This window comes from Plecotus auritus (assembly GCF_963455305.1).
Source record: "Plecotus auritus genome assembly, chromosome: 8".
Taxonomy (NCBI): domain Eukaryota; kingdom Metazoa; phylum Chordata; class Mammalia; order Chiroptera; family Vespertilionidae; genus Plecotus; species Plecotus auritus.
The window spans coordinates 7,992,718-8,015,703 of record NC_137782.1 but is presented as its reverse complement, the minus strand read 5'-3'; the positions used below and the strand labels follow the sequence as shown (position 1 = coordinate 8,015,703).

Below are 22,986 nucleotides of genomic sequence, written 5' to 3'. Positions count from 1 at the left end.
CGTGGCTATTTAAACTTTAATTAATTAAATAAAACCAAAAGTCCAGTTAGTCAGTCAGACTAGCCATATTTCAAACATGCAATAGCCACATGTGGCAGGTGGGTACAACATCCCCATCAGCACAGAAACTACTTTTGCAGGGCGTTGTTCTGTAACTTCCCCCTTCAAGCAAGCTCTGAGAAAGCCGCTCAAGACTTGATGTTGATGACTTCTAAATCCTGTCCAGTCTTTTTCCCTTAAACTAACAGAATATCTTCAGAAACCAATGACAATGAAAGGCATTTCCAAAAAAATGTATAGTACATTAATTTATTCAATAAACATTTATGACCACTATGACCTGTGGAATGAGGTAGATATTCAGTCAAATAAACATGAAGCAAACATGTATTAAGTACCTACCGTGTGCTAGGTTTTGGGCGACACATACAGAAACAACAAAAGGAAGACATGGTCCCTGCCCTCACGGAGCTCACAGTGTAGTGAAGCGGACACACCACCACAAACACAACAGCAAGCACCAGGGAGGCACAATGAAGAAGGGGCTGTTCTGCTTGGAGAGCGCAGGGCAGGCTTCACAGAGGCGAGACAATGGAGCTGGGCCACGATGAGGATGAGGAGGAGCTGGCCAGGTGGAGGGGGAGGGGGGCGCATTCCAAGCAGAGGACACAGCACATGAGCAAGCAGAATCTTGAAAGCACATGCCACGGTGCAGGAGGAGCAGTCCGCGCTAGAGTGCAAAGGAGCACACAAACTAAAGAGACGAATTAGGTTCGGTTTTTAGTGCATCGTAACTATCAGGAAGTTTATCGTCACATTTCACTTAGTGTCGCTTAACCATGATGCTGGTAACAACAAGGGAGTTTGAAAGCGGTCCAATCATCCCTAAATATTTTGAGCCCCTTCAGTAGATACCAGCACTGTGGTTAGAGTTTTTAGAAGGCCGTTTTAGTATATTTAAGAAGCAAAATAAACCTAGAATAAAGGTTTCTTCAAGCTGAACTCACACAGCTTTGCCTATACACTACTCAAGGTCCCAACTTTTACTAACATGAGCTCCCTCAGCTCCTATCTCTACCTCATATCTTAACACCTTCCTACCTATCAACCCAAAGTAACAGCATTTCAGCCTCCCCCTCCCATCGGGCCTCGCTAAACGAGGTACCTGCCAAGGCCCCATATGGGAACCGTGCAAGGAACCTGTGCAAGGTAATCACAGACGAGGAAGCACTGCAGTCTCACCTCCATGACAGTTTTTGGAATGAAACTATTGCAAACAAACTTGTAAGCTGATTTCTGAATAGAGAGATATGAAACCGAGGCCCCATACCCTTTAGGAAAAGGAAGAGGAGGAGGAAAACCGCTTGGGGCAGAAGGTCTCCTACACTGGCCACCAGGCAGCACTGCTCGCTGAGGTAGCTTAGTGCCTGGGAAGGTACAAGGGGGGCGGCAAAGGAACTAACGTGGTCAAATACTTGGGGAGATGTTTTCATCTAAATTCCCCTTCACCCCTCACAATGCTAAGGGAAAGACTCTGTGACCTGACTGGGAAGGCTGAGGCCATCACAGGGTAAGGAAGTTGCCCATGTCTGTGTGAGCTCGTAAGTGGCAGCGCCAGGGCATCAATCCGCGGGCCTGGATCCTGGATCCGCAGCCCTTCCCTCTGCTACGCCACCTCGGGGCTCCCGAGTGCATGCAGGGTTACCTCAGTCACGTCCCTGGGAAGAGAAGCCCTCCCTTTCCCTTCACCACTTCCAGTCAGTGTGAGACAATGGTGGTGGCAACACACCTACACATCTATCTATGGGATTTACAGGAAGAAATTTTGAGGAAAAATGGTTGTAACATTAGTGGCCCTTGGGAGGGGTGGGGATAAAGGTGCTTTTGTAAAGATACTGGGTGCATTAATAAAACTAAATTAGCATTATAATTCAAATGCTACTTGTTTAAATTCCTACACTACAAACCATCAACTTAACCATTCAATAAAAATAAGAGCTAATGGGAAAATCTCTAACCACTGTATTAGGATGAGAACATTCCTGAAAGTCATTATCTTCAACAAGTCAAAATAAAAACTCCCCTTTCTCAAACCATAATCCTGAAAATGAATAGGTAACTATACACTATATGGTAAGAATACATGCCACATTAAAATGCTGCCTCTTTGGGGGCAACAGGAACTATTTTAAGGGGGGAGGGAGGGGTAGAGGGACAATTAACATCGCTAAAGAAATATTTTGTAAATAGTCCCAACGGGCGAAAAGTGTGATATATGCTGGCCTAGAGAGATACTGAAATGTGTTTTCAACTGTGTACAATTAACGTAGGCTCCTCTGGAAGGACTGCACTACCAGAAAATTAACCAGATTTATAAGTCAAAATGCTTAGCAGGAGGAGAAAAAACAAAAAACTGGACATGCAATCAAAATCTCAGTGTTATATTTTAAAGTTTTTTAGAGAGCTCTTGAAATAGAATACAGATGTCATAAGTAAGTTAACCAACCTTATTCTGATTGAGAGGATCATTCCGCAGTCTCTGTTTGTTCTTCTGTAATTTACTAGGCATCATCTTTCCAGTTCTGAAGTCAAAACTGCTGAGGTCAACAGTATTTCCCAGGTACCTTGCCAACTGAGGTTTGCTTCTGAACTTCTTACCACTTGGACTAGAAGAAAGATAATGTTAATTGTACAAAATAGAGCAAAATTTACCCTACACCCTACATAAAACTTTGTTCATACTGTCCTTCCTGGTCCCAACTGTTACCACCTCACAATTGAACATGTTAAATGTGAAAGTGTTAAAGGAACTCAGTAACGTCGCTATAAAAAGAGATCATGTGCCATCTAATGTAACACTTCACTAGGTCCACCACCGTAGTAGCAGGTGTTACTGCAGGTTACCCCTCTGGTCACTCACTCAGCAACCACTGACAGAATCCCAACACAAGCGCATGCACAGCACAACATGCACCCTGCAAATGTCTTCAATCTCACAAACTGTTTTCCAAACTGACTTTTGAAATGCTACTTTTTTATAAATACTACAGACACAATGTCAGCAGTAATCAGAAAGAACTTCAGAACAAATTCTTTTGAAATCAACACCCTTGTTAAAAACACACATACACAGCCGTAGCCGGTTTGGCTCAGTGGATAGAGCATCGGCCTGCGGACCACGGGGTCCTGGGTTCGATTCCGGCCTGGGCCCTGTTTGGAGCTTGTGCAAGAGGCAACCAATGGATGTATTTCTCTCACATCGATGTTTCTCTCTGTCTTTCCCTCTCTCTTCCACTCTCCCTAAAACATCAATGGAAAGGCAAGGATTAACCAAAAAAAACAACAACAAAAACACATATACACACACACACACACACAAAACTTGGAATCCATATATCTTTGGGCTACCAATTTGAACACATTTACAATAGAAAAGTTTTTTTGAATTTTGGCAATATTTAACGCTCCCTAAAGTAACTACTGAAAGGAAAACATGTGCCAATGTATTTATACAATGCTGACATTAGCTTTGTTAGCCAAAGCCCTACTGTAAGGAAGGGCTGGCTCTCTGTGCCTCTCCCCCTCCTCCCTTCCACTCTCTCTAAAAACCAATGGGAAAAATATCCCCAGGAGAGGATTAACAACAACAAAAAGAAATATTGTCAAAGCTGGAAAATCACAAAAGTGCTAGAATTACAGAGAAGGCTAAACTGATATGTTCTAAAAAATGTTTTCCCTGTGTGGCACTGCCCCAAAGTCTTATCTAAATTTTCTGACCAAATGTGCTAGAACAAACTATTAAAATCAGTGGGACAAATAACCAGAAGGGAATTGTGAGAATTCTACAATACCTCTCACCGAAGACAACATGTTATATTTAGAACTTAACCTTGTACCAACTGACTACTACAGAAGAAAAATAATGCAACAGGAAGTCAAAAGAGAAAAGGCTGGAAAACTAAGCAATAAAATATTCCCCTGGAAAAGCAAAACTCTCCGGGTCAAGTCTAAACCAACACACCCCTCTTTGTCACAAACTCTGGTATTCTGCTGCGGAAGATCAGATCAACATTCTTTTTCCACAATCACATGACGTAAGCATTCCTGAAACACAATTCAAAGTATAGAATTCTGCCTACAGATGAAGATAACCACCAGAAGTAACAGAATAGAACAAAGCAGACGAGAACACAGCAGAGGAGAGGACGTTAAGATTACGTATAAGGAAGCCTCAACTCCCATTCTAATCCAGATTTCAAAATACGCTCAGTGTCATAAAATAAAATAGCCTGTAACCCTCAATGTTGTCCAAAACTTGAGTCATCTCTGCCCACCACAAACTTCCAACTTCACCTTCTCGTCCTGCCCTCTGTTGCAGCATCACTGCCCACCTGGCACCTCATCCTCAAACTAGAGGTAATCACCATGCCCCATCCCTCAGCCACACATCCAGGGCCAAGCTCTAAATGTTCAGACTCCTCACCACTGACAACACAGCTTCACCTCCTTAATAACACATCAAAACCCTTCAATCTGTGTAAGATGTTTTTCCTAGACCCTTTTCCCACCAGCCCTGGGTACCCTGCATTCCAAACTCAAAGTCACGAAAATATGCATGCCTTTCCAGATGAAAGGATGAGCATAAGCAATGCCTGTCATAAAACTATTAAATCCTCCAAGCCCAACTACAATGTCACCTCCTCTACAATGCTGTTTGTGATTCTCCAATCCTAATTAGAAATAATTCTGCTATCCTTGCCATTATACTTCTTTATAACAATTCCTATATATTCTCTTGATGAGTCAAACAACCAGAAATTACAATGCCACCTTTTAAAACCCTCAAACACAATTTATATAGGCTTGTACAAAACAAAATAACTTCCTGAAAGCAAAACACTTGTATCAGTTGAACATTAAAAAATATGGCTTTCATTTGCAGATACACCGAAATGGCCAATTCTATGTTTATTTAAAAGTTATATTGCATGGAATTAAAAAAATTAAACTGGAAAATATTTTCGTGATTAATCTATTCCACTACATAAGAAATGAAATATTACTTAAAGACCCAAATTAATTTGAGAAGTTGATAAAGAGTTCTCTGCTACTATGTCACTTATATAACTACAATTAATTTTAATTAAGTTAAAATAGCAATATCTACACTAATAAAAGAGAAACATGCAAATTGATAAATCCCAACAAAAATGGCGGCGGCCACAGAGCTGAAGCAAGCAGGAAGCTTGGGTTGCTCCTGGCAATGGAGGAAGCCAAGCTCAAGGCTGCAAAGTTTCAATTCTAGAAGATAAATAAATCCCAGATACCAGGGCCTCCACTTAAGTCACCGGGGGGGCATGGCCGGCCTGCAAACCACCATAGGCCCCTCGCCCAGGCCGCCCCACGACCCAAGGGAACCCCCACCCTGATCCAGGACACCCTTCAGGGCAAACCAGCTGGCCCCCACCAGTGCACCAGGCCTCTATCCTATCTAATAAAAGAGTAATATGCAGATTGACCATCACTCCAACACACAAGATGGCTGCCCGCATGTGGTCAAAGATCCTGCCCCCATGTGGACATAAGATGGCCACCACAAGATGGCCAGCAGGGGAGGGCAGTTGGGAGGGACCAGGCCTGCAAGGGAGGGCAGTTGTGGGCAATCAGGACAGCAGGGGAGGGCAGTTGGGAGGGACCAGGCCTGCAAGGGAGGGCAGTTGGGGGTGATCAGGCCTGCAGGGGAGGGCAGTTAGGGGTGACCAGGCTGGCAGAGGAGGGAAGTTGGGGGCGACCGGGCCTGCAGGGAAAGGCAGTTGGGGGGGACCCAGGCCTGCAGGGGAGAGCAGTTGGGGGGACCAGGCCTGCAGGGGAGGGCAGTTAGGGGTGACCAGGCCTGCAGGGGAGGGCAGTTAGGGGTGACCAGGCCTGCAGGGGAGGGCAGTTTAGGGTGACCAGGCCTGCAGGGGAGCAGTTAGGCATCAATCAGGCTGGCAGGGGTGTGGTTAGGGGATGATCAGGCTGGCAGGCAGAAGCAGTTAGGGGCAATCAGGAAGGCAGGCAGGCAAGCAGTTGGGAGCCAGCAGTCCGGGATTGTGAGAGGGATGTCTGACTGCCCATTTAGGATCGGGCCTAAACGGGCAGTTGGACATCCCTCGAGGGGTCCCAGATTGGAGAGGGTGCAGGCTGGGCTGAGGGACACACCCTCCGTGCACGAATGTCATGCACCGGGCCTCTAGTAGCCCTTATAATTAGATATACCAATTACTGGTAAAAAAGATTTTGGCAGTCTGATTGGTGTGACTCAGAAGTTGAACATCAATCTATGAGTCAAGAGTCACAGTTTGATTCCCAGTCAGGGCACGTACTCAGGTTGTGGGCTCGATCCCCAGAAAGGGGCATGCAGTAAGCAGCCCATCAATGATTCTCTTTCATCATTGATGTTTCTATCTCTCTCTCCCTCTCCCTTCCTCTCTGAAGTCAATAAAAATATTTTTAAAAGATTTTGACAAATTATTTAGTATGCCTCAGAAGCGAGAAAAAAAAACCTCTCCAAAAAAATAAAATGACAATTTTCAATCAGATATCTCTCTAATAAGGTCTCATTAATGCAATAAAAAGCTGAGTCCCAGAGTGGATTTTCTTTTCACAGACTAATGTTCTAAATGATGAAAATGTTAAGGTAGCAACTTGTACCAAAAAAATAAATAAGCACTGTTATTCTTAGGATATGGCTTAGAGACCACTAGAATGTTGTTTCTTAAAGAAGCAATTGACTTGATTTCACAAATTAACCCTGCGATAAGTAGTTCCTTATGTAACATGTGAAATGCCAGTTACCTGCTATGTAGTAGTATCTACATACAAGAGCCTCACTATAACATTCCTCTACAGAACAAAACTCATCAGAGATCCCCCAGTTTTAGATACTTCTCTCCAAAATTAAGGAAATCTAGATACTTAAGAACACAATTAAGCATCCAGTTACTGGGAGAAGCCAATTCACCTTCTCTAGGAGCAACTCCGCTGGACATGGACCCTGAGCCCGGCCCCTGTCCTACTGGTGGTTCCAGCACCTACACTGGCTCCTGCAAGTGCGAGGGATGCAAATGCACCACCTGCAAGAAAAGCTGCTGCCCCTGCTGCCCCGGCAGAGTGCTAGAACTGTGCTAAGGACTCTGTGCAAAGGTGGAGAGGGGCACAGCTGCGGCTCAGAGGTGCAGCTGCTTTGCCAATGAGATGAGGACCTGCCCTGTGCGAAACGCGTGTAAATGCTGCTGGGGCCCTGACCGGTTTGGCTCAGTGGATAGAGCGTCAGCCTGAGGACTGAAGGGTCCCAGGTTCGATTCTGGTCAAGGGCATGTACCTTGGTTGCAGGCACATACCCAGTAGGGAGTGTGCAGGAGGCAGTTGATCGATGTTTCTCTCTCATCGATGTTTCTAACTCTCTATCCCTCTCCCTTCCTCTCTGTAAAAATCAATAAAATATATTTAAAAAAAAAAAAAGAAACCTCAGTTAAGAGGCTATATTCATAAAAAGTCTATGATCTAGATTAGCAATTTAGTATGGCTTCAAATAGTTCCTATGTTTAGTAATTTTAAAAATCAAACAGAAGTATGCATTGTAAGAAAGAACTGACATACACTACAGATAAACTAAATGAATAAGGAAGGAAAATAGTGGAAATCAAGTTTTAACTATTAGCATATCAAAAGAAAGTAGAAATATCAACTAGTATTCAGTCAGATCTAATCACCCCCAATCCCTACCCCATCCTAAAGATGGACTTCTATGAAGCATGTATACTGAATAGCTACAGGTATTGTCATACACGCTGTTGCCCTCAGAATCGTGGTACAAGGCATTTGCTTCTCCGTAACTGCTATCGCTTGTGCTTGGTGCTGTAAGTAAAGTCAGCTTGGCTGTCCCAGTGGATTTTAAGACGAGGGCCCTTCTTCTGCAGAAGATGAAGCCAATCATAGAAAAGACGAGGCCTCAGTAGAATAGTTAAGCAGAAACTCTGCCCATCACATATAGACCATCTGCACAGTAGCAACATGACCCTGGAAGTGGCTGAGAAAATAAATGCTCGATGAACAAACAAAAAAATGGTATGTCATCTAAGTTCTGGTCGCACCCAGAGTGACAAAATTGTCACGTGTCTGCACTCTAAAAGATGGCTGCTGTGGGTCCCAGTCTCAAGCACACCAGGACTTAACGTAACTAAGAGCATCAAAGTGTAACTTAGGGAAATTACTTTTTTTTTAAACTCGAGTAGACTAGGGAACGATATTAGTCATTTTCAGTTTTCTCCGTCCAGAGTGACTACTTCTAATCCCAGTAATGAAATACTAATATTTTCACTTTCGACCACAAAAAACATTCCCTACCAACTACCCCAAAGATATGCCAATCCTGAACCAACTTGTGATCTCACCTTTAACTTCTACCCACGAAGTACCCTGAAGAAAATAATCTAGTGAAAAATCAATGAGTTGTATTTTTCCAGTTCATGTAAGAACATTTCATCACTTGAACTATGTCTTTGCTTGTTTTCATTTTGACTAAACTGTTTAAAGCACTTCTTAAACCAAACTCTATCTTAGAGGTTTCTAAATAATAGAGTAAAAGAAAAACTTTTTATTTGGCATGTGGCTTTTAAATTTAAAAAAAAAACACTAATTGAGATACCAGTAATACTTAGATAATGGTCACCGAACTTTAATGGTATTCACATTCTGTCACCCTATAAATTCACCTGTAATCATAATTATCTTTAATTATCTGGGCTAGCTACTCTAACATGCTGTGGAAGTTCAGGATATACAAACTGCCCTTACGAAGGCCCACTGTTTCCATGTGGAACTGCGCTCTGAAAACACTCCTTGAGTAGAACAGAACACATTTTTGCATGTTACTTTGGTATGAATAATCATATTTAGTCAAACCATTATGAGGAGACCAGAGGTCTGAGCAAACACAAATATATCTTCAAAGGCATTTATAACGGATGAACTGTGAGGGATGGCAATAATCTGAGTGGAATAGGATGAACTGGACAATGAGTGACAAGTAGCACTGTGGATGGCAGGTGGTTACCTATGAGAGTAAGATAAAGAGCATGCTCAGAGGTGCCCTACTGTCCAACAATATCAGGGAGCACTTAGTGGGGAATAAAAATCTCCACACTGAAAATGCTGTAAGCTGCACTGGAGCCCTAATTGGTCTGGCTCAGTGGATAGAGCGTCGGCCTGCAGACTGAAGGGTCCCAGGTTTGATTCCGGTCAAGGGCATGTACCTTGGTTGCGGGCACATCCCCAGTAGGAGGTGTGCAGGAGGCAGCTGATCGATGTTGCTCTCTCATCGATGTTTCTAACTCTCTATCCCTCTCCCTTCCTCTCTGTAAAAAATCAATAAAATATATTTTTTTAAAAAGCTGCACTGGAAAAGTTTGAGAATAAGGATATATCAATTTTCTATCTCTTCCTGCCTCCTTAAATGTTAAAGCTTACCTGTTACTTACAAGAATAAGTATTGAAAGAAAAAGATTTAACATTAAATAACAATTGTCTCCAGAAATCAAATTTTAGCTAACACTAAACATCTGGAATTAAAGTTATCTTTTTGGACTTAGGTACTGTGATATTGCAATTTATAAGAAATATAACTGTTATTTCATATGCATGTGGTCTTCATCCTTCCCTGACTCACAGCTCCCAAATCCCTTGAATTTCCTAAGTGATAGAAGCCACAATGGTGTCTCTTGCTTTGTTGAGGTGACTTCTGGATCCCACTCGAGGATGGCGCCTGGTTGCCAACAGGAGCAACCATGTGGTTAGAGCAGGGGTCCTCAAACTTTTTAAACAGGGGCCAGTTCACTGTCCCTCAGACCGTTGGAGGGCCGGACTATAGTTTAAAAAAAAACTATGAACAAATTCCTATGCGCACTGCGGGCCCGGGACGAGTCGGCTGCTAAGCAGGACAGGCAGCGGCACCCGGCGGGCCAGATAAATGTCCTCGGCGGGCCGCATGTGGCCGCGGGCCGTAGTTTGAGGACGCCTGGGTTAGAGAACAGGAACTTTCAGTCCCACCTCTTGACATCAGGAGGAAAGAGGGACTGCAGGTTGAATCAACTACCAACGGTCAATGACTTAGTTATGACTAGGTAATGAGCCTTCCTAAACATCCGAAAGGACAGCTCCTCAGCCCTTCCCGGAAGAGTTCCAGGTTGGGGTATCAGAAAGCTTCCACACGCCCCAAGCTCCAGGACAGAGCTCTTTCCTTCAGGACCTCCCCTGTGAATCTTCTCATCTAGTTACTGATTTGCACCCTTTAATAACCTTTATAATAAATCAGTGATCTAGGGAATGAATGGGTTTGCCTCAGTTCTGTGAGCCGTTCTAGCGAATTAATAGAGGAGGAGGTTGTGGGAACCTCGGACTTATAGATGGTCAGAAGTTCAGGTAACAACCTGGGCTTGTGCCTGGCATCTGAAGTGGAAGGCAGCTTCGTGGGACTGAGCCCCTAGCCTGCGGGATCTATCCCAGGCACACAGTGTCAGAATTGAGTTGAATTCTTCAACACCCTGCGGGGTCTGAGGCTTGCTTGTTGGTGTGGGGAAGCTGCCACATGCACGTAAGAATTAGGTCTGGGAACCCTTTTCAGATACAAAACATATACTCAGAAAACTGCCAAACCAATTAATTTAAAGAATACCACTGCTTTAAACTGCATGACATACATGCAGAAAAATCTATCCACAGATCAGCTCTCCACTCCCTCAACCTTTAAATGTACACCTGGCCTAAAATGAACCATCCTGAGCCCTCCTTGATAGTTTGTTCCTGGTCGCTTTTATCTACTCTTATCTTACTTATTATCCTCCATCTCTAACCAGTTAGTGTATCCAATTCCTCCATAATCACCTTTGAATCCATCCTTCCTTTCCACTACCACTACCTAAGTTATTTACCACCAGAGGCCCGGTGCACAAAATTCATACACTGGGGGGGTGGGGGCAGGGGGAGACACTGTGTCCCTCAGCCCAGCCTGCACCCCCTCACAGTCCGGGACCCCTTGGGGGATGTCCGCCTGCCGGCTTAGGCATAAGCCAGCAGGCAGACATCCCTCTCACATTCCGGGGCTCTCGCAGTCCGGGACCCCTCACTCCTTACCGCCTGCCTGCAGCGGAGGCAGGAGAGGCTCCCACCACCACCCTGCGCTCACCAGCCGTGAGCCTGGCTTCTGGCTGAGCGGCACTCCCCCTGTGGGAGCACACTGACCACCAGAGGGCAGCTCCTGCATTGAGAGTCTGCCCCCTGGTGGTCAGTGCGCATCATAGCGACCGGTTGTTCCGCCGATCATTCCACCATCTGGTCGATTTGCATATTAGGGTTTTATTATTATTTATCATGGTCTAAACCACCATGGTAGGCTGATTTTCTATTTGCTAAGACTCCTTGCATTCTAAATTCTCTAGATTGCTCTTCCTAAAACACCACTATGATCTATCAGATTAAGCCCACAATGGACTTCAACTCATTAGCAAAAGGGAGCCAAATATCGTAGGCCTGCATTTGAGATCCTTTTCCATCTAGCCTTCTCCTAACCTTTCAACCCTACTTTCCACTCCTTTTACCCAGTGACCTCTTCTCCAACCACACTGGTTTATTCACTCTATCCTGAACAGGCTGAATGGCTTCCCTCTTCAGCCCTTTGTGAACCATGGATCTGACCTGGTCCCTAATGCATGACCCCAAAGCCCCAAAGAGACCAGAAATACCAATCCACCTATTCCTCTTCCATAAGCCTGAACGAAACCATACAGCTTACTCTCTTAATCAGGCAAATAATTATGACTTACCTGTTGGCATCTCTTATATCATAGTTTCAAAATACTGAGTTCTGTATGGTTATAAAACGTCCACAAGTTTAAATCTTATCTTCACAAATAGCACACTGAAGTCATTGTTTATGAATGAAATGATGTCAAATTTTCTTCAAAATAATGAAGACTGAGTCAGGAGTAGCAGACGGAGGTATGAATGAAACAGGATGGACAACTGTTGTCCTGGGTACTTGGTAGTTTCTAACGTGATTTCCTCTTTCACATATGTGTTTGAAATTTCCTATAATGTTTGAAATATAAATATTAAAGTGTGCAAGCTGAATATTTCCTCTGAAAACTGGAAAGTTCTTTTTACAATTATGATGAGTTTGGGCAAGTAATCTGAGCAATAAATAATTTCTTTAGCCCAGGCCGGTTAGCTCGGTTGGTTGGAGCATCGTCCCCTTACACCAGGTGGGGTTGGTCAGGACACATGCAAGAATCCACCAATGACTGCAGGGATGGGTGGAGCAACAAGGCAATGTCTCCCTGAATCTCTCTGTCCCTTCTTCTCGCTCTCTCTAAAATCAATAATTTTTTTAAATAGAATTTCTTTAGCAGTGGGGAGGGGGGGTGAGAGGGAGGAGTAGGAGGGAGAATTATTTTTTTTAAGCATCAATAAGGAAAAAACTGTTTACAATTTGGGTACTAATAAAATGTAAGAGCATTCCATTTTTCCCTTTAACATACACGTTTAAGGAATCACCACACAATTTTAAACAGTGGTAAAAGACCTTAGAATTCTACCTATCTTGACCACTGCCTTAAGGCACTTTCTTTTCTTTTCTTTTTTTTAATCTTCCTTGTTCAGAAGTACACTCACTTTCTGAACAAAGAGAAAAAAAAACACTGGTTGTTTTGGTTAAACTGGGGAATGGACATTGCTGTGGAAAAGTCAGAAGTTAAATATGTCTGGGAATGGTTTCAAAATAAAATGGGGGGGGGGCGGCATTGATGAAACAAGATTGGCCAGAAGTTGTTCATTCATGTGCTCAACTGGTTGATGACCACCTAGGGGGTTCATTACACTTTCCCATCTACTTCTCAGCACAGGGGGATTCATTACACTTTCCCATCTACTTTTCAGCACAGGGGGGGTTCATTACACTTTTCCATCTACTTTTGCTTCTGCATACGTTTGAACTTTTCCATCATAAAAAATAGATAGCTAAATATACCCCCAAAACAAACTATATATTCAAAAAAAAAGAGGCTAGGGGCTTCCAAGATAGGCCTTTTTAAAGAAATGCATGCATCATTGCACACATGTTAAAAAGAATATTAAGGACATTCATCCTTGCCTTAATCTATGGATTCTTCCACCATAAAAAGAACAAGGAAAAAATATCAAGATACATTATTCAAAAATCTTTGAGAGAATGATGTTCTTCCTCACATTTACAAATCACTCACAATTGTTCCTGACAAATGTTAAGTGCTCAATTTTAAAATCTAATTTTAAATTACATTTGGTATTACTTATATTCATACACAGCTTATGTAATCAAGTTCCCAAACAAATTAGTTTGAGTTTAAATTACAAGACAAGGCAAAATCATAAGATCCACAGATATTATTCAAATTTCATTCTATCCCATACTTTCATTTGCCTTCCTTGGGAAGTTTTAGTTTTTTGAATTTCTGATGAAATTAAGTAATACTTCATTTTACAACTTGCCTAGCCACATCTTAGTGGAAGTGGCAAAGAGCAACAAAAGATCAATAAACAGGAGCTGAAAAGTGCATGACTATTCCTAGCCAAACAGTAAATTCATGAAATGGGAGTTGATGATTTATTTCTAATTCCTCATGCAAGTCTGAAAACATCTCAAACACGGGATAAAAGGTTATGAATTTTCTATTAGTCCCTCTATAAAATCTTTTTTAAAAAAGTATCACTTCGCCGAGACCGGTTTGGCTCAGTGGATAGAGCGTCGGCCTGCGGACTGAAGGGTCCCGGGTTCGATTCCGGTCAGGGGCATGTACCTTGGTTGCGGGCACATCCTCAGTGTGAGGTGTGCGGGAGGCGGCTGATCGATGTTTCTCTCTCATCGATGTTTCTGGCTCTCTATCCCTCTCCCTTCCTCTCTGTGAAATATCAATAAAATATATTAAAAAAAAAAAAAAAGTATCACTTCCCTTGCAAATCACCTGTTTCTGTTCCATTAATTAAAACCAAATTATGACTGTCTCACAAATGGAATGTTTAAAGCAATTTGAAAATATCATCTGTCAGTTTTGTTGGAGATTATTTTTAGAGCGTGTCAGTTCCTTTTAAGCGCCATAGTTCCTCTGCGGCAGGTATTGTGGTGGGAGTCATGGCAGGTAAGACTGCGTGACAGATTCTAAAACTCAGATGTAGGACAGATGGCAATGCTGCTCCCTAACAAAAATTTCTCCGGCACATGACTAAATGATGTAATGGTACTGCTAAGAGAGAGTTATCAGAGCACAATTTCCACCAGACTTATCTGTCTTTTATTTAGGGGCCCAGGCTTTAAACAGGCAATATCAAGAAAGAAAAAAAAAAACTAAAAGCAAGTCAAACTTTCAATTATGCAATAAATGCTTAATATTGCATTTCTTTCCTTTTTCCAACTAAAAGGTTTTTGGTCTGCAAGGTCTATTTCAACTGTATCTCAACTCTGAAAGAAGCATGCGTTTTTGCAGGAACCATATAAACCTTTCTAAATACGCTACATTTCGCTTGCGAGTTACAACTGACCTCACCTAATTTCAGTGAACGCTTTAAATGAAGACCTATGGCTTGCTTGCTCCTTAGGAAATGTGTTGCCTATCTGAACATCTGAGAAATTACAGGGTCAGCCCAGTTAAATATGTGAAAAGGGGGCAGGGAGAGAAAAAGGGAAACATTTCTAAACAAAAATGACCACTTCTATTACCCACAATGAAACTGCTTTAATTAATGGTAATTTTCCCCCTCCAATATTACACTGCTAGATCATCTTTTGGTCCAATGGCTTCACTGCCAAATAGGATTTAAAATTTACCCTTTGACAACTTTAAGCTGCAAGTATAATAATAATACATAATTACATTATTTGAGTAGTATCCCAAGCGGATTATGCACGAGATGTTGCAATATTTGAGAAGATGAGTAGGGAGCTCTATTGGAGGCTGCAGAACAGGGTGGGTAAGAGTTCTGGAGTTAAACCACCTGCATCAGGATTCGAACTCTGCACTAAGCAGCAGTTCAACCTCGAGCATACTCCTTCACTGCCCCATCCTAACTCCCCATATGTAAAATGGAGATAACTGTACTATGCTTCATAGGGCTATAAGGATCTAATAAGATAATAACAAAAAGCATTTAGCAAAATAATACTAACAGCTGCCAAAGTTATGAGAGCTGTGACACTGCATACACATAAAATTAAGGTACATAAGACCCTATGCTATATACTATATACTATATACTATATACCAAATCCTATATACTACCTACACTATATAGTCAGTAAAATTTGAATGTTGACTTCTTACTGTGTCTGTGCCTTATGAGTATCTTTTCTACCATTTTCACTATATCTCTGATAAGCATCTTATTTGTTATGAAGAGAGACTAAATCTCTCATATTTTTTAAAAGCTGTATCTCTGCCCTAGCTGGTTTGGCTCAGTGGATAGAGCGTCAGCCTGCGGACTGAAGGGTCCCAGGTTTGATTCTGATCAAGAGCACATACCCAGGTTGCAGATTTGATCCCCAGTAGGGGGTGTGCAGGAGACAGTCAATCAATGATTCTCTCTCATCATTAATATTTCTATCTTTCTCTCCCTCTCCCTTCCTCTCTGAAATCAATAAAAATATTTTGTTTAAAAAGCTGTATCTCTAACATTAAAAAAGAAAAAAGCTCTCTGTCCTTCTATGATATCCTGAACATGATAAAAATTAGAAAACTGAAAATGAATGGACTTAGTAAAATATCTCAATCTATTCCATCCTAGCACGTCACCACAGATAATATAAAACAACGGCTAAGAAGCCATTTAAGACTTCTTTTACAAAATTTTAGCTGTCATATCAATTGGTAAACACTTACTTAGCATCTGTGTATTCAGCACTGTGCATGGGGGGGGGGTAGATTTGTGAGAAAGCCAGAGATTCTATGAAAATGAACATGAGAGTAATACAGGGGACACCAGGTTTAACCACACAGATGATCCAAAAATATATATTATTGGAAGAACCGTTTATTGAAAGTCAGACATTTTAATATTTAAGAACTGTGGCAATGGATCTCTCCCTGATTTATTCAGCTAGTTTTTTTCCAACAAAGACTACATGAGCTGTTGTTTTTTTAAGACAAAAAAAGGGGGAAGGGGAATGCTGAACTTTGAAATTCTCAATGATTCAGAAATCACGCCCTTAAAGCACCGTACCAGCCTTCAGTAACAAACGAGATTTTGTTTTACAACTTTTACTATACACTTTTTATTTTTAGATTGTATTCTATTTAGATTTTACAGTGGGAGGGGGAAGGAGGGAGGGAGGGGGGAGAGAGGGAGAGAGAGAGATCATTTTGCTGGTCCACTTATTTATGCATTCACTGGTTGCTTTTTATATGTGCCCTGGCTAGTCACTGAACCTGCAACCTTGCATATCGAGATGACGCTCTAATCAAATGAGCTACCCCACCAGGACATTACTATACATTTTTTTCAAACCTGTTTACATATATTCAACCCATAAATCTTGAGTTACTGAATCATTTTCCTTAATTGGTCCTTAAATATATCTAAAGCTTCAAGAGCTCTATGTATTGATTTTAACGTTCTAGAACTGAATCCTTAGAACACAGGTAGAGGTCCAACCATACCCACTTTACAAAGGGGGAAACAAACTACCACCCTGGGAAGTGTACGTGACAAACTCAAGGCTGCGCCACTAGGAAGTGCAGTTAGAATACCAACCCCAGACCTCTTATTTCCCTAGGGCAGTGGTCCCCAACCTTCCTAACGCCACGACCCTTTCATACAGCTCCTCATGTTGTGGTGACCCCAACCACAAAATTATTTTCGTTGCTACTTCATAACTGTCATTTTGCTACTGTTAATGAATCGTAATGTAAATACCTGTGTTTTCTGATGGTCTTAGGCAGTAGTCGGCAAACTGCGGCTCACAAGCTGCGGTTTGCCGCTCTGTTACCTAATGAGTTTGCCGACCACTGGTCTTAGGCTCTACAGCAGCGGTTCTCAACCTGCAACCGCTGGTTGAGAGCCGCTAGCAGGGTCGCCTAAGACCAACGGAAAACACAGATATTTACATTACAATTCATAACAGTAGCAAAATGACAGTTACGAAGTAGCAACGAAAATAATGTTATGGTTGGGGGTCACCACAACATGAGGAGCTACATTAAAGGGTCGCGGCGTTAGAAAGGTTGAGAACCACTGCCCTAGAGACTCCTACTTTCATCATCTATCTCATGATTTATAGACCTCAATTATATTGTGTCCAAGTCCTCTTCTCTCCAGATCAAGATGAAATCTTTAGTCTCTCTTCATGCACCTGGCTCCCTGTAATTATTTTATTTTGTTTTGTTTTGTTTTAATTGTTCTCTAGTTCCATTGTCTTTTCTTTTGAGAGAAGTGAGCAGGTGTGAATACATTATAATTTTGATAAGAGTCAAAATGTTTACTATTATGTTTCCAATATCCAACCCGATGATACATTATGGCAGCAGCTGTAACAGTTGCCCATGACTCCCAGATGTTTAACCCAGGTAGAAGCAAAAGTCAAGAGCCCTGGCCAGTGTGGGCCAGTGGTTACAGTGTCGGCCGAGCACCAAAGGGTCTCGGGTTCTATTCCCAGTAAAAATGATGGTTCAAATCTTGAGTTCACATAATGGCTACGAACTTTTTCGGAAACTATACCAGTGGATCCAACACTTTATCAAACCACACCCTTTTTAAAAACAAACTTTGGATGATAATATATGAACTGCCACTATACTATCAGTAGTCCTGACAGGAGGCATAATTATACTGCTTAACTGGCAACCGGAGGCACACCTTCCTATTAGAACTTGGCAGTCTCAGGAAGCCAAAATACCATTCTACCAAAATGTGAGGCTTTCTTGATGAGCTTAAGTCCAATTAATAAGTGCTAAGACACACCCTGCGTTAACAGACGCAGATTTCTCTAAATTAATCTCCCCAGGGGCAGGCTAATTCAGGAGTTAGCATTATTAGAATCGGTGTGAACAACGTGGTGCAGGTGTTCACATGGCCAACGGGAGAGTGAACGCTTAACCACCTATTGACGATATGGTGGGTGTCTTGAGCTACTGGTTTTTAACGGGTCGGGTGTATACAGGAATGGTAATATGCAAAGCCGTGACTCTGCGGATTGAAAAATAATGTGGTCACCTTTGCTACAAGTAGGTGACCTTCAACATTCATCACTGAAAGTGGAAGTCAGTATCACAGACCACACGTGTCCTCCTTCCTCAGAACTGAACCTCTCAGAAGGAAATGAAGACTGGGTGTTACAATCCTGCCTAGGAACCAACACTGTGTAGGTAGTGAACAGCCAACACTCCTTCCAGCCCTGAACCAAGAACATGTGGCACAAATCTGGGCAATGTGTCCTTTAATTTTGCATGAACAAGTAAAAAGCATATTATGTTGTATTGTCTCATAAAAAGAACAATTCTCACTATACTGGTTTGTGATTTGTCTTCGATGAATGTTTGAAAAGTTGTTTTAAATTATATCCGTTTTCCACCATAAAGTATCTACTGAGTTTGTGTAAAAAAAGTAAACATCAAAAATTTACACACATCGCCAGACCAGGATGGCTCAGTGGCTGAGCATCGACCTATGAACCAGGAGGTCACAGTTCGATTCCCAGTCAGGGCACATGCCTGGATTTCAGGCTCAATCCCCTGTCGCGGCATGCAGGAGGCAGTCGATTAATAATTCTCTTTCATCATTGATGTTTCTCTCTCTCTCCCTTCCTCTCTGAAATCAATAAAAATCTATTTTTTTAATTTACAACACGTTCAAAATATATTAAGTGACCACAAATGAGAACACAGCAATCTACCTTTCTGAAATAATTTTCCTAACTACTGCAAGGAAAACAAAAAACAAAACCTTGCAATAACCAAAAGTTAAGTTTCAACAAATACGTCATCTCAAAGCCAAACAAATCATATCCCAGGAGAAACATCACAGAGTTTAATATGCTCTACTGAGGATAGACTAGTCTCCTATCCCTCAAGTTCACGGAAAGAAGGCTTTGCATACCACCTGCTTAGAAAAACAGAAGGAGCTGTTAATGAAAGAATATGCCAAAGGGAACAATGTGAATATCCCTACAAGAAACAAGTGAACTTGAGAGGAGTAAGAACTTGTTCCACAATAACTTTCTTAGTATTATTCAAGTACACTTAATATTTAACGATGGGAAAATACAAAACAAGATAACCATCTTTGTATGTTTAAGTTTTTCATTTTACCTTTTACGATATCAAGATAAGTGGTCTCAAATAAACTGACAAAAACAGTTCTAATAAAACACCACTTTCATTTAATTTTTTTACTTGAAGAGATACATACATTTACTGAAACTACTCATCCATATACTTGAGCAACTATCAGAAATAACGTATTTACATGTTATACCAGTAGTGATCACATTCTTGTGTGCATGTATGTATATACCCATACACATGTGTATAGTTGTTAACCTCTTAAATCTATTTAAGAGTATTTGCAATTCATATACACATACACTTTAATATATTTTCCCAGGGGTAATGTATTAACCAACTGGAGGTCAGAAAGAATGGAAATCCTTCAAAATATTAGTCTAATGGCCAAATGGCTGACAATAACACCCAAATATTATTTCCTGAAAAATGATTCCATCAGCCTGCAAGCCACTGAAGAGAACATGCTCCTACTTTGTTCTGTAAATGGGGAGATTCATAAGAAATGTTAGCAAATTGGTTGATAAGAAAATTCCACTGGAATCAACAGCCACAGGCATCTTCCTGATCTTACTGGCTCATCCAAACTAATGACATGGACAGCAGGACCAGGGGCTGCAAGACCACATCGAGCTGAAAACCTTAATCACTGGGACCAGGGGTTCTCAACCGTGGCACTCGTGTCACGTGGGGCCAGATCATTCTTTCTCGTGGGGGCAAATCCTGTGTATTGTAGAATATTTAGCACCATCCTGGCCTCGACCCACTAGATGCCAGCTGCTGCCCCTTCCAAGGGGTGACCATCAAAAATGTCCCCAGACATTGACAAATGCCCCCCCCACCCGGGGAGACTAATTTGGGTCTAGGAGTCTAACTGCTTATTACAGTGCTTAGTTTTCAGAAGAGTGTAAGTTCTGCAACAGCGAAAGTGCGGTCAGGCGCTTTAAATGACACTTCCCTGGACCCCACCACGTAACCGAAACCTCGCTACCGTAGGTGGCTCGTTCCTGCACATGTGCGTGATTAAACGCTCCTGCGATGATGATGAGTCTGCGACGGGCTGGGAGAGGAGCCAACAGTGACTGGGTTTTACAGTTTCGATGAATTGCACCTCCTTTTAACCCTTCAGTGGCTGAGCAGCGCTGCCAGAGGAACCCTTGCTTCACAAACGACTGTCTCCAGCACCTTCAACCGCAGATGCCCGGCTCTGGGCTCTCACCAGTCAGACCCTGTGCCTGTCACTGCACCGGCCTCAACGCCCACCCACGGGCTCAGGCACCTTCTCCTACCAGGCCAGCCAGGCTGTGCCGCTTCCCTCGGACACCCCAGCTCTCAGCTGGACTACCCCCGCCTAGGGCAGCGCTTGACCCTCGACCCCGGCCTGACCCCCCCGCCCCCCAGGGCGGTACCTGAAGTAGTAGACATCGCTCTTGCCGGCACTGAGCCCAGATTTTCGGATCACTTCCTCCTTCTTCCATCCGGGGGGGAGGGCCGGGCAGTCCATCCTCTTCCCGCTCTCCGTGGCCCGGGGTCCCCTGGGCCCCGGTCCCGCGCTCCCCGACGGGAAAGGGACCGGCTCCCGCCGGGGGGCGCCGCCGCCACCGCTGCCGCCGCCGCAGACGCCGTCGCCGCCAAGGCCGCTGCCGCCACTCGGGGGACGGCCGCGGCCCCGTCCCCGGCCACGGCCCCGTCCCCGTCCCCGGCCACGGCCCCGGCCACGGCCACAGACGCCGCCGCCCCGGCCCGCCTGCTTCCACCGCCCCCGGCCACGGCCGCCGCCCCGAGCGACTTCCCTGCGCACGCCGCTCACCGGGGACGGGGCGAGCGCGCTGCCCTGGCCCCCCTGCTCTATGGCGGAGTCGCCGCCAGCGCCGCTGCCGCCCGCCGCGCTCTCCCCCTCCTCCTGCTCCGGGCAGCAGCGGCCTCCCCCCGGGTGCGCGCGCATCCAGCCCCCTCCCCAGCCGGCGCTGCGCTTCTTCCGTAACCGAGCCCTTGGAATCCCGGAGACCCGCCCCGCCCGCAGAGCGGCGCGCGGGGGACGCGCGCAAGCATCATAGAGCGGACGCGCACAGAGAGGCCCTCCCGCCCGGGGCGTGGCCCCGGCCACCGCCCCTTAGGTCCTCCAAGCGCTCTGGGCGGCCATCTTGTCTCCGCCCCCTGGAGGCCACGCCCCCAATTCACTCGCTCCGCCCCCGGCCTCGCCCTTCCGGCTCTTGCCCCGCCCCGCGCGCGGATCCCGGAAGGCGGGTCGTCCCGGAGTCCCTGTTGGAGGGATGTCAGAGGTGATGCGGGGGCTGTGTGCTTCAAAGAGGACTGACCTCCCACTGGGTGATTTTACCCGCGCTTGCTTTCCAATTACTGAACAACAAACAAGCTATGTCTCATATTTTATATTCACTAATTCGATTATTCATTTGACAGGATAACAGATGCCCTTTCTTATCTCTCTGCATCAGAGCTTGCCAGCAGCAAGCTCTGGTTGAAGGAGTGAGTCCGTGTCCCTTTAGAATCGCTATCCTGCAAAGTCTGACTGATGGTCCTCCTAGAACTTAGTAAGTCTGAATGTATGTAGGAAAATGATAATTTGGAACATTAACTCCAGATGTACGTGCTTTAACTCAAAATTCTCCTTTGAAAGACCAGAATCCCTGAATCCATCTAGAATTTACCAAATTTCAGGAGCTTTTCTTAATTTGGACTTCCTCGACTAATGGCCTTTGGCAAATATCAGTGGCCTTTGACTTGGTAAACACTCCCTTATGTTGAAAGTTAACCCATTGTCACAAACTTTTAGGAATCTGTGTGGAATTTATTTAGACCTGCCCACTCATTCATAAGTGATTTTAATGAATAATGCCAAGTTGATTTGAAACTGATTTGGCCCAGCCAGCCTGGCTCAGTGGTTGAGCATCTACCTGTGCACCAGGAGGTCACGGTTGATTCCCTGTCAAGGCACATGCCCAGGTTGCTGGCTCCATCCCCAATATGGGGCGTGCAGGAGGCAGCCGATCAATGAGTCTCTCTCATCATTGATGTTTCTATCTCCCTCTTCCTTCCTCTCTGAAATCAATAAAAATATTTTTTAAAGAAACTGATTTAAATTTTAGAGAAGCACAATTTTCTACTTGTCGTCTAGCATTTATAGAAATATGTTATCGAAATCCAAGGTGATATATTATGAAGTGTTTGGAAGACTGAAACATGTAAAATACATTTTATCAGATCGGTAATAAGTTATTTTCAGTTTTTGTACACACAGAACCTAAAAGTTGGGGGCCAAGTTTAATGTATAGAAAAAAATTGATCAATACAAAATAATGAAAAAATTTATTTGATTTGCCTTTGCAATACGTGCAAACACCAACTCATCCACACAAACGTGTCTGTCTCTGAGCCTAACCTTACACTTTTTTGATGTCCATAACTTGAAATACACTTTTGGAAATCTATCTAGAAATGTGTCCGGCAAAGAGTTGAAAAGTCAAGTTTTCTCAGGAGAGAGGTCAGTTGTGGAGACGACATGCATCTAGAAGTCACCTTGTGAAAGTGACAGTTGAAGAAGAAAAAAAGAAAGAAGAAAAGAAAAAAGCATCAATAACTGAATCTTAAGGAACACCTACATTAAGGCTCAGGTGAAGGAGTAAAA

General features: G+C 43.5%; 1 protein-coding gene across 2 annotated transcripts in view; it reads right to left on the bottom strand.

The window, feature by feature from the left end:
• Positions 1-21,368, bottom strand: part of MBD2 (methyl-CpG binding domain protein 2) — a 48,976-nt gene extending 27,608 nt beyond the window's left edge. Inside the window, exons 1-2 of one of the 2 annotated variants that reach the window (XR_013961372.1) lie at positions 20,750-21,350; positions 2,507-2,666 (exon numbers count right to left, since the gene is read on the bottom strand). Coding sequence is in view for 1 of the 2 variants with exons in the window: in XM_080683250.1 (XP_080539376.1) it covers positions 2,507-2,666; positions 20,750-21,285 (696 nt within the window). In the remaining variant the exon portion in view is untranslated. Of the gene's footprint in view, positions 1-2,506; positions 2,667-20,749 lie in introns of both variants that reach the window. The other variant, XM_080683250.1, reaches the window with a different exon arrangement.
• Between the last annotated feature and the right edge of the window lie 1,618 nt (positions 21,369-22,986).